Consider the following 14,173-nt stretch of genomic DNA (forward strand, 5'->3'; position numbering starts at 1 on the left):
GAAGCATGAACATCCTTAACATATTCTGATTTGTGTTATTTTTGTAGTGTTTATGAGCTGCTTAAATTAAGCACCAGAGCTATGGGTAAAACTATGGGATTCCTAACACAATTAAAGCCAAATTGTAGTTGTTATGGAATTGCAATGAAAAAAACAACAAATCAAAGATTGTCCTTTTATAAGGATAGCAGGTAGACTTCAGATTGAGAATAATTAACTGTGTTAAATTCTAACATTTTTATATTAATTTGATATCTTTTAATGGGCATTTTTAACTGACAGTAACATCTTAGGTCTGGTTTTTTTGGACATACCAGGACAAGACGTATAAACAAACAAAAATTACTATTTCTGATCCGGGGTGACATGTTTTTTAAATTAACTGTTTTCAAACTTAACATGACGAATCATGCTTTGGCAATAAATGGTTGAGATGAGTATCATAGAAGTTACTTGTCATTTACCCTGTTTACTCATCACCCATAAAAAATATAAATTGCTCTAACCAATTTAAATTCTTTATAGAGAGTATGTATTCTAATCCCAAGTGCTAGGGCTCAGGAAAGTCTATGACTGAATCGGTTAGAAATTCCAGTCTTTTAGTAGAATTTTATTATTCTGTGTTACTCTAGTCTAGTAGTAGCATTTCACCTTATCCTTTCCACACATAATATCATACTAAAAGAAATCCCTTGTGACATCTTGTTTGGATTGTTGCACCTCCCTACTAGCTTGCCTGTCTATTTCTCAATCCAGTTCATCCTCAAAAATCTCTGGTTTATTTTATTTTTTTTGCTCCCTGACTACGCCAATCCCTCCACTGGCTCCCTGTAACTGAATGGGTATGACATTTTAATCCCCCACCTTTATCTACAAAGCCCTTAACAATGGTGCCCCACTTAACAATCCTCAATGCTCTTTCTATGAATTACCATCACCTTTTCCCACTTGTGTTTCCAAGAGTTTACCTGTGCTGTTCCTATTCTTTTCTCTTCAACCAGCATTCTAAAAGAAACCATATGTTCTCCCCACCTCCAAGATATTCATGACCTCAACCTCCTAATAGATTTTCATACAACTGTAGCAGACAAATCATCCATCACAGTTTCATTGCATAGTCAAGTGGGGAAATTTCCATTATTCTCTGGTGCAACATGTGATAACTCAGTTTAAAAGAAAGGCAATTTTGATAATGAAAGTAGGAAAGAAAAAGGAAAACAAAACTGCAGTAAATATATATTTTGTTCATAATAGCAGTACCACTTCTCTCGGTTATATCTTGAGTTGGAAGATTACTCCTTTAACATTCAAAACCAAGGTCACAGATCCAGGAGCGTGCTTCTGTGAGTCATGCTTTTTTCAATACTAAACACCTCTTTTATATATTTTTACTGTAAATATATACACATTGCCACAGGGTATAAACCATCACTAACTGTTCATCAAAGCCACTGTTGCGTTATGTTGATGCTTTACCCAAAACAAAATTGAAAACACATGCCAAAGATGACCTTCTCTATGCTTAATGATTAGCAGAATTGCAGGTAGAAGGCTATGGTGGCTGAGACAGTGCAACTATAGCTGTTACACATTATTTCAGTTGTCAAAACAGTGGTAAAAATTGAAATAAGAAATGAGCAATTTTTTTAGTCACTGCATTACAATTAATGCAGCAGGTACATTAATAAAATATTTAACCTGTAAATGCCAGGCTATATGAAAAGGAATATTGTTCCTACAGACTTGAGTCAATGTTGGGTGTTCGCACTAATGCTATAGCATACATTTTTTTCTTCTCCTTTGTTAAGTTATTCACTTGCTTTAACAGAAGTTATGGTGAAAATAAACACTTGCTATTATTTGTTAAGTATAAATATTTGCATTACTTTTTAAAGTACACTTTAGTACAACTTTCCTATTTCTGGTTGATGTTTGCTCAGAAACAATTCTTATACGTGCAAGAATTAAAAGTACCATATCGCCACAGTCTTTTTATATATCTTTAAATAGCATTGCCTAGAACATGGACCAATACCTCGGTATGTTCTGCATTTTAAATCCTAGCTTAAATGCATTTTACTTTCTTAAAGGTAACTGTACTGTATGTAATAATATTTCCATAACAATGGTAATTGTCAATGTCTTTTAATTCATTGTCTTGCATTCGCTTCCATTATACTATATGCTCTAATCTAAAACACAGCAGTTGACACCCAAACATAGGGCAATGAGTATTCCAGACACTCTTTTAAAAAATTTTGTCCGTGTCCTCTCTGTTACAAAACATTGTCATATGCTTTAATTAGGTAATCAGTTTACTAATGGCTTCCAGTAACCAAACTGGAGGGAAGTGTGAGTTAAAAAAACAGTACAGAAACTTTATAAAAAACATGCACCGCTACTCTAAAAGCAATAATTCCACCTGGGTCACTGGGTGCAGTTTATTCGAAGATTTAAGAATTAGCTAGATTGTAGCTTTGTAATATATGATTTACAACCTATTTCTGTCAACAACTAATTTGGGTTGTGTATTTCTGAGCTTTTATTAAACACCCCGTATGTTCATCTACACCTGCAGCCAACAATATTTGGGGCCTTTCTTGAATGAAAGATGAAACAATATATCCCTGTGGTTAAAATGGATTTGCCACCTTCCCTCAATTAATAAAGGTAAAGTAGCCAGCGCCATTAGATATCAAATTTCAACAACATCCCACTTGGAACATTCACAATAATTGTGGGTGTATGCCAGGGGAGGGCTGGCACCCTAAGGCCTGGGGGGCAAGTCAAGTGAAGTGGCTCCGCCCCCTCACACTCACCTTTCACCCCTCACGCTGCTCCCATCAGTATGCGGCCATCAGACTGCCGGAAAGCTTATCTAAACGGCTGCTGATGCCACCGGCCGGAGCTACTTTAATCCTACTTTTGAAGGGTGAAAGGTGAGTGCGAGGGGGCGGAGCTTTCACCCCTCACGCTGCCCCCATCACTTGGCGGCCATCGCATACGGCCGCTGCTTTAATACTTTTTTTTTTCATTTAATAGCCGATCCGGTTTGCCATATTAAATTTTAAAAAAAAGTATTAAAGTAGCGCCGGCCGGCGGCATCAGCACCCAGCGGCCATTTAGATTAGATTTCGCCCCAGCCCGCCCCTGGTGTATGCAGTGATAGGCTACTTATACCATATGGTAGATCTGGGCATTAACATATATATATATATATATATATATATATATATATATATATATACATATATGTATGTTTAATGTACAGTATATATGTTATGTATACATTTACTAAATTGTCTAAATCAAATGCATTGCATAATCCACATTCTACAATAACATTTTTTAATCCCAGAAGATTTCAAATTGGACTCAATCTTTGAAAATGAACTGCAACAATACAATGACCTAGTTAAACCAAGAGTCTTCAGTTGGGTGGCATAGAAAGTATACCCTCTTTGAATTCTGTGATTTTACATATTAGGACATAATAACAATCATTTGTTCCTTAACATGTCTAAAATTAGGTAATCACAACCTCAGATGAACAACACATGGCATATTACACCGTATCACGATTTATTCAACAAAAATAAAGTTAAAATGAAGAAGCCATATGTGTGAAAAACTTTTACTGCTTCCATAGGAATTAAGATACCAAGACAGGTGCTGCTAATAAAATGTCCTTGATTAATTGATCATCAGCATGTGTGACCATCTCTAGAAGAGCCGAGGTTTTAGCAGTTTGCTGGTCTGGAACATTCAGATTTGTGTTAACACAATGTCAAGGAGGAAAGACATCAGCAATGATCTTAGAAAAGCAATTGTTGCTGCCCATCAATCTAGGAAGGGTTATAAATCCGTCATTCTGCAGTGTGAAAGATTATTAAAAAGTGTAAAGGATTTAAGACAGTTGCCAGTTACATCCCAGACTCTAGAGGCCTCAATTAGCATATTAAATGTTAAAAGTTCGTGACAGTAGAATTAGAAATAAACTGAACTATGGTTTGTTTAAAAGTGTTGCCAGGAGCAAGCCTCTTCTCTCTAAAAAGAACATGGTCACACTGCTAAGTTTTGCAAAATTGCTTCTGAACATACCACAAGACTTCTGGAACAATGTCCATTGGACAGATGAGTCCAAAGTAGAGATGTTTGGCCATAATGCATAGCACCACGTTTGGCAAAAACCAAACACAACATATCAGCATAAATACCTCATACCAACTGTCAAGCACGGTGGTGGAGGGGTGATAATTTGTTCTTGCTTTGCAGACACAGGACCTAGGTACTTTGCAGTCATTGAGTTGACGGTGAACTCCTCACAGTACTCTAAGAAAATGATTACAAGCTATTGCTGCTAAAGAGTGTGCTATAAGATATTGAATCATAAGGTGTATGTTTTTTCACACATGACTTCTCAATTTTGGCTTTATTTTTCATGAATCATGACACAGTGTAATATGCCATGTGGTGTTGTTCATCTGAGGTTGCATTTACCTAATTTTTGGACCTACTAAGGAACAGATGGTATGTCCTGATTCGTAAAACCATAGAATTTTAAGAGAGTGTACTTTCTTTTTCACACAACAGTATATTAGCTTCTATGAATGGGTGGTAGGGCCTTAAAAAATGTTCATGTATCAGTAGGCTATGTAAGGTACAGGTACTGCTGTGTTTTTACAGAATCAAACGATGTGTCACAACATTGAGATTTGCATTAAAGATCCTCCAATCTACTTGCATACTTATGACAAGATCAAAAGCCATTTGTAACTAGTCACAAGACATCCAGAAATGCAGCGTGTTCAGAGAATTACTTCTCAAAGCCAAGTCATATAAATATAACATTGCAAAGTCTGTTGGAATTAGTCTTCCAAAATCATTCAGTATTCCTTAATTTAAATGTGAGAGGTTCACAACATAAATAGCTTGAAGAAGAGAATGGAGAGAGGAAGAAGAATAAAACATTTAAATACATAAAGGAATTCCACAAAAAAACAAGAGTGAAATATATTTCAAAACAGGAGAAACATCATGATTAGGTCTAATGCTAGAAGGTCCGAGGCTTAGATGCAATGTAAGGAAGTTTTACCTCACTGAGAGCAGAAATGGCTAGTACAGTAAGGACATTTAAACATGTATGGAATAACCAAAGTGGATCTTTAATATAAGTGTTTAATACAGTAGGAATATACTAACTGGGCGGATTAAACTGGCATAAATGTTCTTATCTCATGTAAAATTCTATGCTTCTGCAAGAAATATACACTTAATGCACACAACACTAAAAGGTCAATTGAATTTCAGATTAAGACATTATTGTCTCATTGTGAGGTCGAAACGTTGTCTTTTTCTTCCTTCAATAAATCTGCCTGATGTTGGAACCCTTGAGTGCATGGAGCCTTTATCTATCTTTATGCTTTGTAGACTAAACATTTTGTTAGATAAATTGTGTGATTGTAGATGAGGTTAACATCACAATATGTAGTGCCAACCCAAGGTAAGCTTCTCCACTAAGAAGGGCTGAATTAAACTACAGATTTTGCAGTCCCGGATCTACCTTTCTTGCAGGAGACACCAACTGGGGTTGGCCATGCATTATGCAGGCATTGCAGGAGAATGAAAAGTACCTTAATTAAAAATAATTTATTTGCCATATAAAACACAACAGCTTTATTAACACCTTAATTTGAACCTTGTAAAACACTCAATAAACATGTCTGTCTTAGTTATTCAATTTACATTTATTAATGACAATTTGTCGCTTAGAAGTATTGGTCCTATTGTGTAAAATGTATGTTTATATATATATATGTGTGACATGACTCTCAAAAGTGATATAATAAATAATAATCATATAATAAAAATGATATCAAATTGATAATTATTTTATTATTCAGAGACCTTAACAGTAAATAACCCCTTAACCATATTTTGTCAGCCTAGACACTTAGGTAAACATGTTTCAGTATTTCACTATATCAAGAATTTAAATCTCCACTGGATTGAGATCTTCATTTCACACCAGGTGCTCTCACAAGACATAATAGTTTAAGAGAAACACACACTTCGCATTGATCATGTTCTTATCTGCTAATTAGAATCCTTTTGTTAACACCAAAGTACCATCTCAACCCTCCAGCACAGACATCTACATATCACAAATGCCAAACTACAAGATTGATGCAGACAGCACAACAGGTTGTATCAAAGGAATACGCAGAGCTTAGTTGTGTGTATACAGGAACAAGCACAACAATTATCTGTCAAATAAACACATCTTGGCAGACATCAGGTAGTCTGACTGCAATCATCTAGATGGCACAGAGGTATTCCATTTGCATCATTTTTTGTCAGAGTAAATTAGTTTAGCATTCTAAACCTTATTTAATAAAACAGCTGTACTTGTTCTGTGCTTTACTTACATAATTCTCCACTTTCTACCCAATAAAGAATATGTACACTATATACACACACACATAACCCCTATTACACATAATGTATATGGCAAATATGTATATAATGTATTTTAGCACATTTATTTTAGTAGATATTAGTAGAAATATAGCTGTACCATTCCAGATTATTTGCTGCATATGTGTTTTAGAAGCCATAAAAGAGAAATGTCCTTTAATGAATTAATTAATATTCCTTAATTAGAGTTACTATATCAGCCATTTTTTCAAGGCCATTGATTGATTTCACATTTAAAGTAATAACCATGTTTGATATATAACCAACTGGCTGCCTAATGAGGGTTTATAATTCCCTCATACTGGAGGACAGGACTTTACATGTATTGGTCAGCAGCATGTGAAATGGATGTGTCCTGGTAAAAAATCACTAGGGGGCATACTTGTGCACTGAGTAAACAGACGACTGTCCCCAAGAGAGCTATGGAGGATCATTGTGCTGCAGGATACCTTAATATGGTCTTGCAAACAATGGATTGAACATTTCTGTCTTTCATCAATGAACTAAAACTCTATTTTTAAATATATGAGAACATTTACTAAACTGTAGTGAGAATGACAATGTTCATACTGCCATTTTCCAGTCGAGCCATTAAGTGGTATACTATTATTTGGGCCATACAAAGGAAACATTTAATGAAAACTAATAGAAAATTTGTTAGCACAATGTAAAAATCTTAAGCACATACTGTGCCATTAGCATTTTTTCATGACGGCAACGCTTATTATTACAATAAGGCATCTAATGCATATTTTGTCTTCAAAATCGTCTACAAACCATGGTACAAGGGCAATGGGCAGGCAAGCAACCCCCCCCTTCTGCTGCTTACATTTTAAAGTTTGGGGTTTATTGTAAAGCTTTAGTATGTTTTTTGTTGCAATCCCCTATACAACCACCAGGGTATTAAAGTTATTTAAGAATAATCTACAAATTTCTTAATCCTTTCTGTGTTCCTTTTATATATGTTGTACATTGCCTTTCTGTTAATATGTTGTACTATGTAGTATACATAAGGACTGTTGTCTTCTAAATGTGCTCTAGTATGACTTGGCAATAAAGACCTCTCCTGGCCAATTACTGGCCCATGATTCACAATAACAAGACTTGCCATAAAAAAATTTGAATGACCTTTTTTAATACCTGATCAATTGCTTTGTACCAGTTTGGGGATTCAAAAACTTTGGTTATCGCTAGGATAGCATAATTTGTAAGTATTAATGTGATAACAATACAAAGATAAACATATATATTTTGTTTTGAATAAAATTACTACGTGAACAGAGGATTGTTCAATTGCAAATAATTAAGGGTTTTATTTTACGAATTGTAGGCATGCATTAAGGAGGAAATTTAATTCATTTGTACTTTAAACCTGATCCTCTGTCTAAAATGCAAATCTACTCCTGGTAGAGTATGGCAGTTAGGAATTAATCTAATTTTGCATCACAATCCAGGAAATAAAAGCAATTTGAAATTTATCAATTTTTGATTATAGTTTTGCAAAGATTTACTGCAAACTAAGACATTCTCGAAGATAAGCTGATTTTTGATCTGTATCACATTTTATAAAGCCATTAAACTCTGTACTAAATCAAACATGAATTCATAAACAAACATAAATGTTCTGCAATGAGTAAAATAAATTAGGAATAGTAAATGTTTTACTTTTCATATGCTGCGCTTTTACTGGTGAGTCTAAAGCATCAGAAGTAGTGGCGAATGTGTAAATAACTTGTTTGTAGGTGTTCATGGAATTGTATCATTGCATATGCACACTCTCTGTAAAATAAAAACTCTTTGTCCCTTGTCTTTTTTTTTTTTGCAAAACAGACGTCTTTTGTATACAACTATAAAGTTTTACTGTGTTAAACCATTGTTGCCTTTGAATTATGGGAACATTTTTTATCCAAATGTCTTGGTATCATTTACACCATTTTTAAAACACTGAATTTTATTGTGAGTACAGCTCTCACTTCAAGTCAGTTTACTACACAATTATAGTATTTTTTTGTTACAGAACTAGAAAAAAATATTCCATTCATTTGAAAGATAAACACTCATAAATTTCAAACTGGCTTATGAGCTGACAGCATTCCAAAAAGGGATATCACAGATCTCCAGCCAGTCAGTGCAAGCTGGGCGGAGCATATACTGAAACCTAAACACTGACAGGTGTATAAGTACTACTGAGGAAGGGCTGGAGTAATACACCTGTTTCAAGACAGGAGCATAGGTGCATCTTGCTCTGTAATCTGTTATTTCTGTAATATGAGTACCTTTGATCCCCAGGCACCTTCTCCACCTCGCTGTGGGCCACAGTTTCCAAATATTGGCCAGGAACCTCCAGAAATGAATATCTACTGCGAAAGTATCTTCCATCCACAGACTATGCCAAGTCCTCAACGACCTTCAAACTTTGAAACCGGTGACTACAGCACCACAGCAAATCCTTATCTTTGGCTGAATGGACAATCTATGACACCACCCCCATACCTACCAGGATCCAATCCCAGCCCCTTCATGCCTCAGTCATATGGGATGCAAAGACAGCTCTTGCCTAACATGCATGGTTTGGGGGGTTCAGAATTGGGGTGGCTTCCCATTCCTTCTCAAGAAGAACTCATGAAACTAGTAAGGCCACCATATTCCTACTCTGCTCTGATAGCCATGGCAATTCACGGAGCACCAGATAAAAGGCTAACGCTCAGCCAGATCTACCAATATGTAGCAGATAACTTTCCATTCTACAACAAAAGCAAAGCTGGATGGCAGAATTCAATTCGACACAATCTCTCCCTTAACGATTGCTTCAAGAAAGTTCCAAGGGATGAAGATGATCCAGGTAAATATTTATTTTATAATTGTAAAGATAAAGTGTCAGTAAAACCATGTTTGCTATAGACCTTTTTCTGAAAGCTATTAATACCATAGCTAGGAATCTTACAAGTCTTCAAAATGTAATTAATCAAAATCTATGCTTAAGGTGTGTTATGTAGTGCTAACGCATTTCAACAGGAAAAGGAAACATAAGCAAATATTTTTAAAAAAATTTCATGTATTTTATAACGTGACCTAAACCGAGAACAGTTTTTGTTCAGGAAGTCCTTAAACTTTTATTTTTCTTCTATAGTACATAAGATTTTTATTCCCATTTTTGGTAGCCCATGTCACAACTAAACATTGAAAACTGTTTGTCTCTGCCAAAAAAAATCCTGCAAAATGTCGATGACTTGCTAAATATGTAACAATGCCTACTAAACATAATGTTTTATTGTCATAGGAAAAGGAAATTACTGGACATTGGATCCTAACTGTGAGAAGATGTTTGACAATGGTAACTTCCGCAGAAAGAGAAAAAGAAAGTCTGATGTGAATCCTAATGGACAGCTAGGTTCTGACAAATCTGAAGGCAGCCCACTGTCTGACAGCCAAAAGCACGAGGAGCATCAAGGTTTATTGGAAAGTTCATCAGGAGCAGATGACTCTGAAAAGAGATCGTCTCCACCTACAATAACACCATGCTTAAATAACTTTCTTACTAGCATGACTGCTTATGTTAACAGTGCAAATTCAGTAAGTAGGTCTGTTCCACTTGGACTCGGCAATGACACATCAGATAAAATGGCACAAAATATGGTTGGTTTCAATTCATATTCTCCCCTGTCAAACCTACAAAGCCATGGTGGGTCAGACTGGCCTTCTACAGTATCATCAAATCCTTTTGGGTACAGCAGCTCTGTTCTTAATCAGTTCAATACCCATTTCTACAATAGTATCAGTACAAATACATCACTTTACAACAGAGACGGCACAGAAGTATAAATATCAACTTTAACACTGTAATGTTCTAGTTTAAATACAACTGTACACCTTCCTGGTACATAAATGGTTAATCTATTTTCTCCAGGATAGGAAACATTTTTGCTACAAGTATATTGTGTGAATGAGGAATAAGTTATAACTCGATCTCTTCTGATTTCTTGTGGCATTTTGTGACCTAAATGTAACTGTAAAAATATATTACGGAGGCCACGGCTAGAATTATTCTGTTCTACAATGTAATATTTTTTGGAAAGTATAGAAATGTTACATATGTTTTGCAAGTTAGCAAAGCAAATTTGTATTAATATTAAACAGATTGTAAAATAAATTGATATTTTGCTTTATGAATATAAATTTTCTTAGGAACAGCGCTTTTTAGAAATTGACTATGTATTTATAAGTGTTTACTATTTTTAAACTGTTATGCATTATGGGGTGTAAAAACTTGTGGGGCTTGCACACATATTTTCCATAACTTGCTGAGTATTTTGTATATGTTACAGCTGAATTCACTGTGAGGGTAAACTGTGGGGTTTTTTTTTAATAAAAGACAGAAAGAAGTAATTGTTGTTTTTTCTTACTATTGAATTTTATTACAATCATGTTTATACAAAAGAAATAGCAGTCATTTGAGAGTAGTGCTTTGGAATATAGCATGCAAGTTTCTGTATATCTAATTCATTGCATTACTGCGCATCACAATATACACTTACTAAAAATGCCAAGGCAGGGCTTAAACACTTTAAAATAATCCAGTCTACAAAGGAAAAAACACACTACCTCAAAGACCTATAGTTTAGCAATTACACCCAGCTACTTAATAAATAATACATTTAAAAGGTACACATTCTACATCTCTTACTAAAAAATCCCCAGTGTTTTCAATGTATTAACTTTACTAAACTGGTACCATTAGCAGTGGAATAAAACAGTCACATTCAGCTACCTTTAAGCACCTAAGAAAAAAAAAGTCAAGACCAAAGACTGATTAAAGTCCTACATCAGCAAAAAAAATTGGTAGACTAGATGGGCCGAAAGGTTTTTATCTGCCGTCTTCCTTAAACCCATAAATGATAAAACGAAATCTGGACTTTTATTTTTACTTAACTTCATCTTTAACCCCGTCTACACTTCATTTCTATTGGGTATACAGGAACAGAGTTTGATCATCTGTTAACCTGTTAAGGATCATAAAATACAAGGCCACTAAGTGTCATCAGTTACATACTTCATTACATTTTGCTATGTGTCAGGCTGTATCTTAGTCTTCCTTTGAGGTTAAGGCAAAGTTCTACAAGTGTCCACTACATATAAAATAGTTTAAGCTTTTCACTATTAAGCACTTCCTCCAGTAACAAGAAGCAAACACACTGCAATGTAAGCATATCCAGTAGACCTGTAGCTGCAGTTTTCCTACCATGTTGTTCTTGGCTAATATTAATTACATTCAGATGGTAAAATCGCTGAGATACTCGCAGGACTGATAAACATGCCATTTTGGCAGCAAGAGGAGATTTAACTATTTCCTGTCCAAAAGACCAAGAAACCGCTTCCAACCATTCATTGTTATAGTCTCTATTAGGTTTTCAATGTTTGGTCATTTACAGACAACGACTTGGCTATGTTGTTAAGCCTAAAGGTATCCAAACCGGGAAACACCTGGCATAAATAACAAGACATGTGTATTATGTGTGCGTACAAAGAAGGCACTCCAGTCTCTGCAGCTCAACTCTATATTCCCTGATTTAAATGGAAAAAGAAGCTATTGGGGTACATTAAAAGCGAAGGACAGAGGGACACAATTTTTAGAAAAGATTTAGGAACGTAGTAAAAGTAATTTTTTTTTAAGGAACCAACATTTTCGAACTAGTGCAGCAGTGGTTCTAGGCAAATTGAGACCTGCTTTACAGTAAAGAAATTCCAAATTATAATAATAATATTTTAATAAACAGAGGGATAAAACAAAAGGGTAACAAGCTGAGGATCAAGAGAGGGTCAAAGAAATGTTTGGGAGGAGAGAGGGAGAGGGCTAGCTAGAAGAAGAGAGAGTCGAAAATACATCAGAAGGGCTAAAACTTGAAGAAGATTGGAGAAGAATTAAGGGGGAAAACAATGCAGGAGACAGCAAGAGAAAGTTCTGCCACCGCAGATCACCTGCGTTCTTCCTGCACTTTATATTTCTGTACAATTTCATTTTTCTTCCAATGAGAATTATATTGAATGCTGCGTCAGACTATTTTGTATAACTTCTTTTCACTATTCCTAGTTATTCCTTGTTCTCCAAATAGAAGTTTACCTGAGTGTTTAGTTACATTTACAGAAATAGTACAAACATAGATAAAGTTAACTGTTTTTTTTAACAGAGGTATGACTGCATTTTTTACTGAGTGTCCCAATCTACCAGCATGATGCCTTATGCTGCGGAATGCATAGTGGTATACATAAGTTGTCATTTATGAAAACACCCAAATTCTATTTAACCCTATGTTTGCCATAGGCAATCTATTTAACCTTATGATTTCCAGATTATTTTTTTCAATGTCAATGTCATTTGCGTTATACCATATATTTTAGGTATAACTCTCATGTCCACTTTCTAACTTGACTGCAATAGTTCATAGGTTTTAACCAGTTCCAGTCCAAAAGTATCTTAATGTAAACAATGTTGTTTTTTAAAAAACATATAGGTAATATAACACGGGTCCATTATTATTCAGGATGTTGATGTCATTGATTTTAGGTAGCTTTACTTGACCAAAACAAGTTATTGATTCATTGACACATGCTTATCGCCACAACCATTTTTACACAACACTCAAGCACTAATGGCAGCATTCTACATGATGAGTAAAATGGCTTGCTCTTCTTAGGAGCAGATTGATTTGTTTCTATGTGTGCACATTGCATTTGTTTATCACTGAATCTATATGAACAAGGCATTTAAAACTTTTTTTAAAAAAAAATACGTTACTTATTTCACGTCACACTAATGCCTTTATAGACTGATATACTTTTGTGAGAATATTTTTAATCTTTTAAAATTGTTATGGGATGGGTGGGCTGTCACCTGATGATCCAAGGGCAATGTACAGCCAATTACAGCTCACCTTCTTTATAGGATAACTCCCCCCACCCCAAACTGTTTCCTACATGTGCCAATCTACACCTCTACTTTTCAATGTCTGTAGTCCTGCTTGCATATAGTACAAGTTATCCCCGCTCTTGTGGTTCAGCCCAATGTTAAACATCACATTAAGTGAGACCTGCTTGAACCAATCTGACTGGCCTTACTTGAAAAACTTGAACCAGCTCGGGGGCAATTACTCTCTTCCCTCCCCCATTCCAGTCAAATTGGGGAAAAGTAGGGAAACTTTCAGTTTGCATTGTACTGAACATCCCCTCTTATTTGCTTCTACGCAGTTAATAATATACCAAGCATATATAAGTCTAGTGAAAGAGTGACCCATATGCAGGTATTCTGTCCTTCCATTATGAATGAGATTTATTTGGAATGATCACAAAAAGGGACAATCTATGAATAGTCATTTGTATTTCCTTATTCAAAGCAGCCCATTTATAACACATTCCAAAATGTCATTCATGTAATAAGTTATTCTAACAAATTTGTTTGAACACTACTTGATTAGGTTGTGAATCTGGTTTATAGATAATTCTAAACTAAATTCAGTACTCATGGTCAACTGCATGCATATCTATATATGACTATAGTAGTCAAACTACACTAAACTATATCAGTATTACTTAAATGTATTTCTGAATGAAAATATAATTACAGAACATCTTTATTTATTTTTTTTTGTTTGGCAGTGACTGAATAAAACAATCAAACTGGCCATTGTGCTCGCTTTTTGAA

General features: G+C 35.1%; 1 protein-coding gene across 1 annotated transcript; it reads left to right on the forward strand.

The window, feature by feature from the left end:
• The first annotated feature begins 8,702 nt into the window (after window positions 1-8,702).
• Window positions 8,703-10,859, forward strand: FOXI1 (forkhead box I1). Its single transcript, XM_053465389.1, has 2 exons — window positions 8,703-9,319; window positions 9,758-10,859. The coding sequence occupies exons 1-2, from the start codon at window positions 8,746-8,748 to the stop codon at window positions 10,297-10,299; spliced, it is 1,116 nt and encodes a 371-aa protein (XP_053321364.1). The 5' UTR covers window positions 8,703-8,745; the 3' UTR covers window positions 10,300-10,859.
• Window positions 10,860-14,173: the final 3,314 nt, after the last annotated feature.

Source organism: Spea bombifrons, chromosome 4, assembly GCF_027358695.1.
Source record: "Spea bombifrons isolate aSpeBom1 chromosome 4, aSpeBom1.2.pri, whole genome shotgun sequence".
NCBI lineage: Eukaryota > Metazoa > Chordata > Amphibia > Anura > Pelobatidae > Spea > Spea bombifrons.

Bases quoted from the DNA above. Each gene is read 5' to 3' on its own strand.
- FOXI1 (XM_053465389.1), top strand. From the start codon at position 8,746: ATGAGTACCTTTGATCCCCAGGCACCTTCTCCACCTCGCTGTGGGCCA. The intron at 9,320-9,757 runs GTAAATATTTAT...TTATTGTCATAG, and splicing joins AAGGGATGAAGATGATCCAG to GAAAAGGAAATTACTGGACA.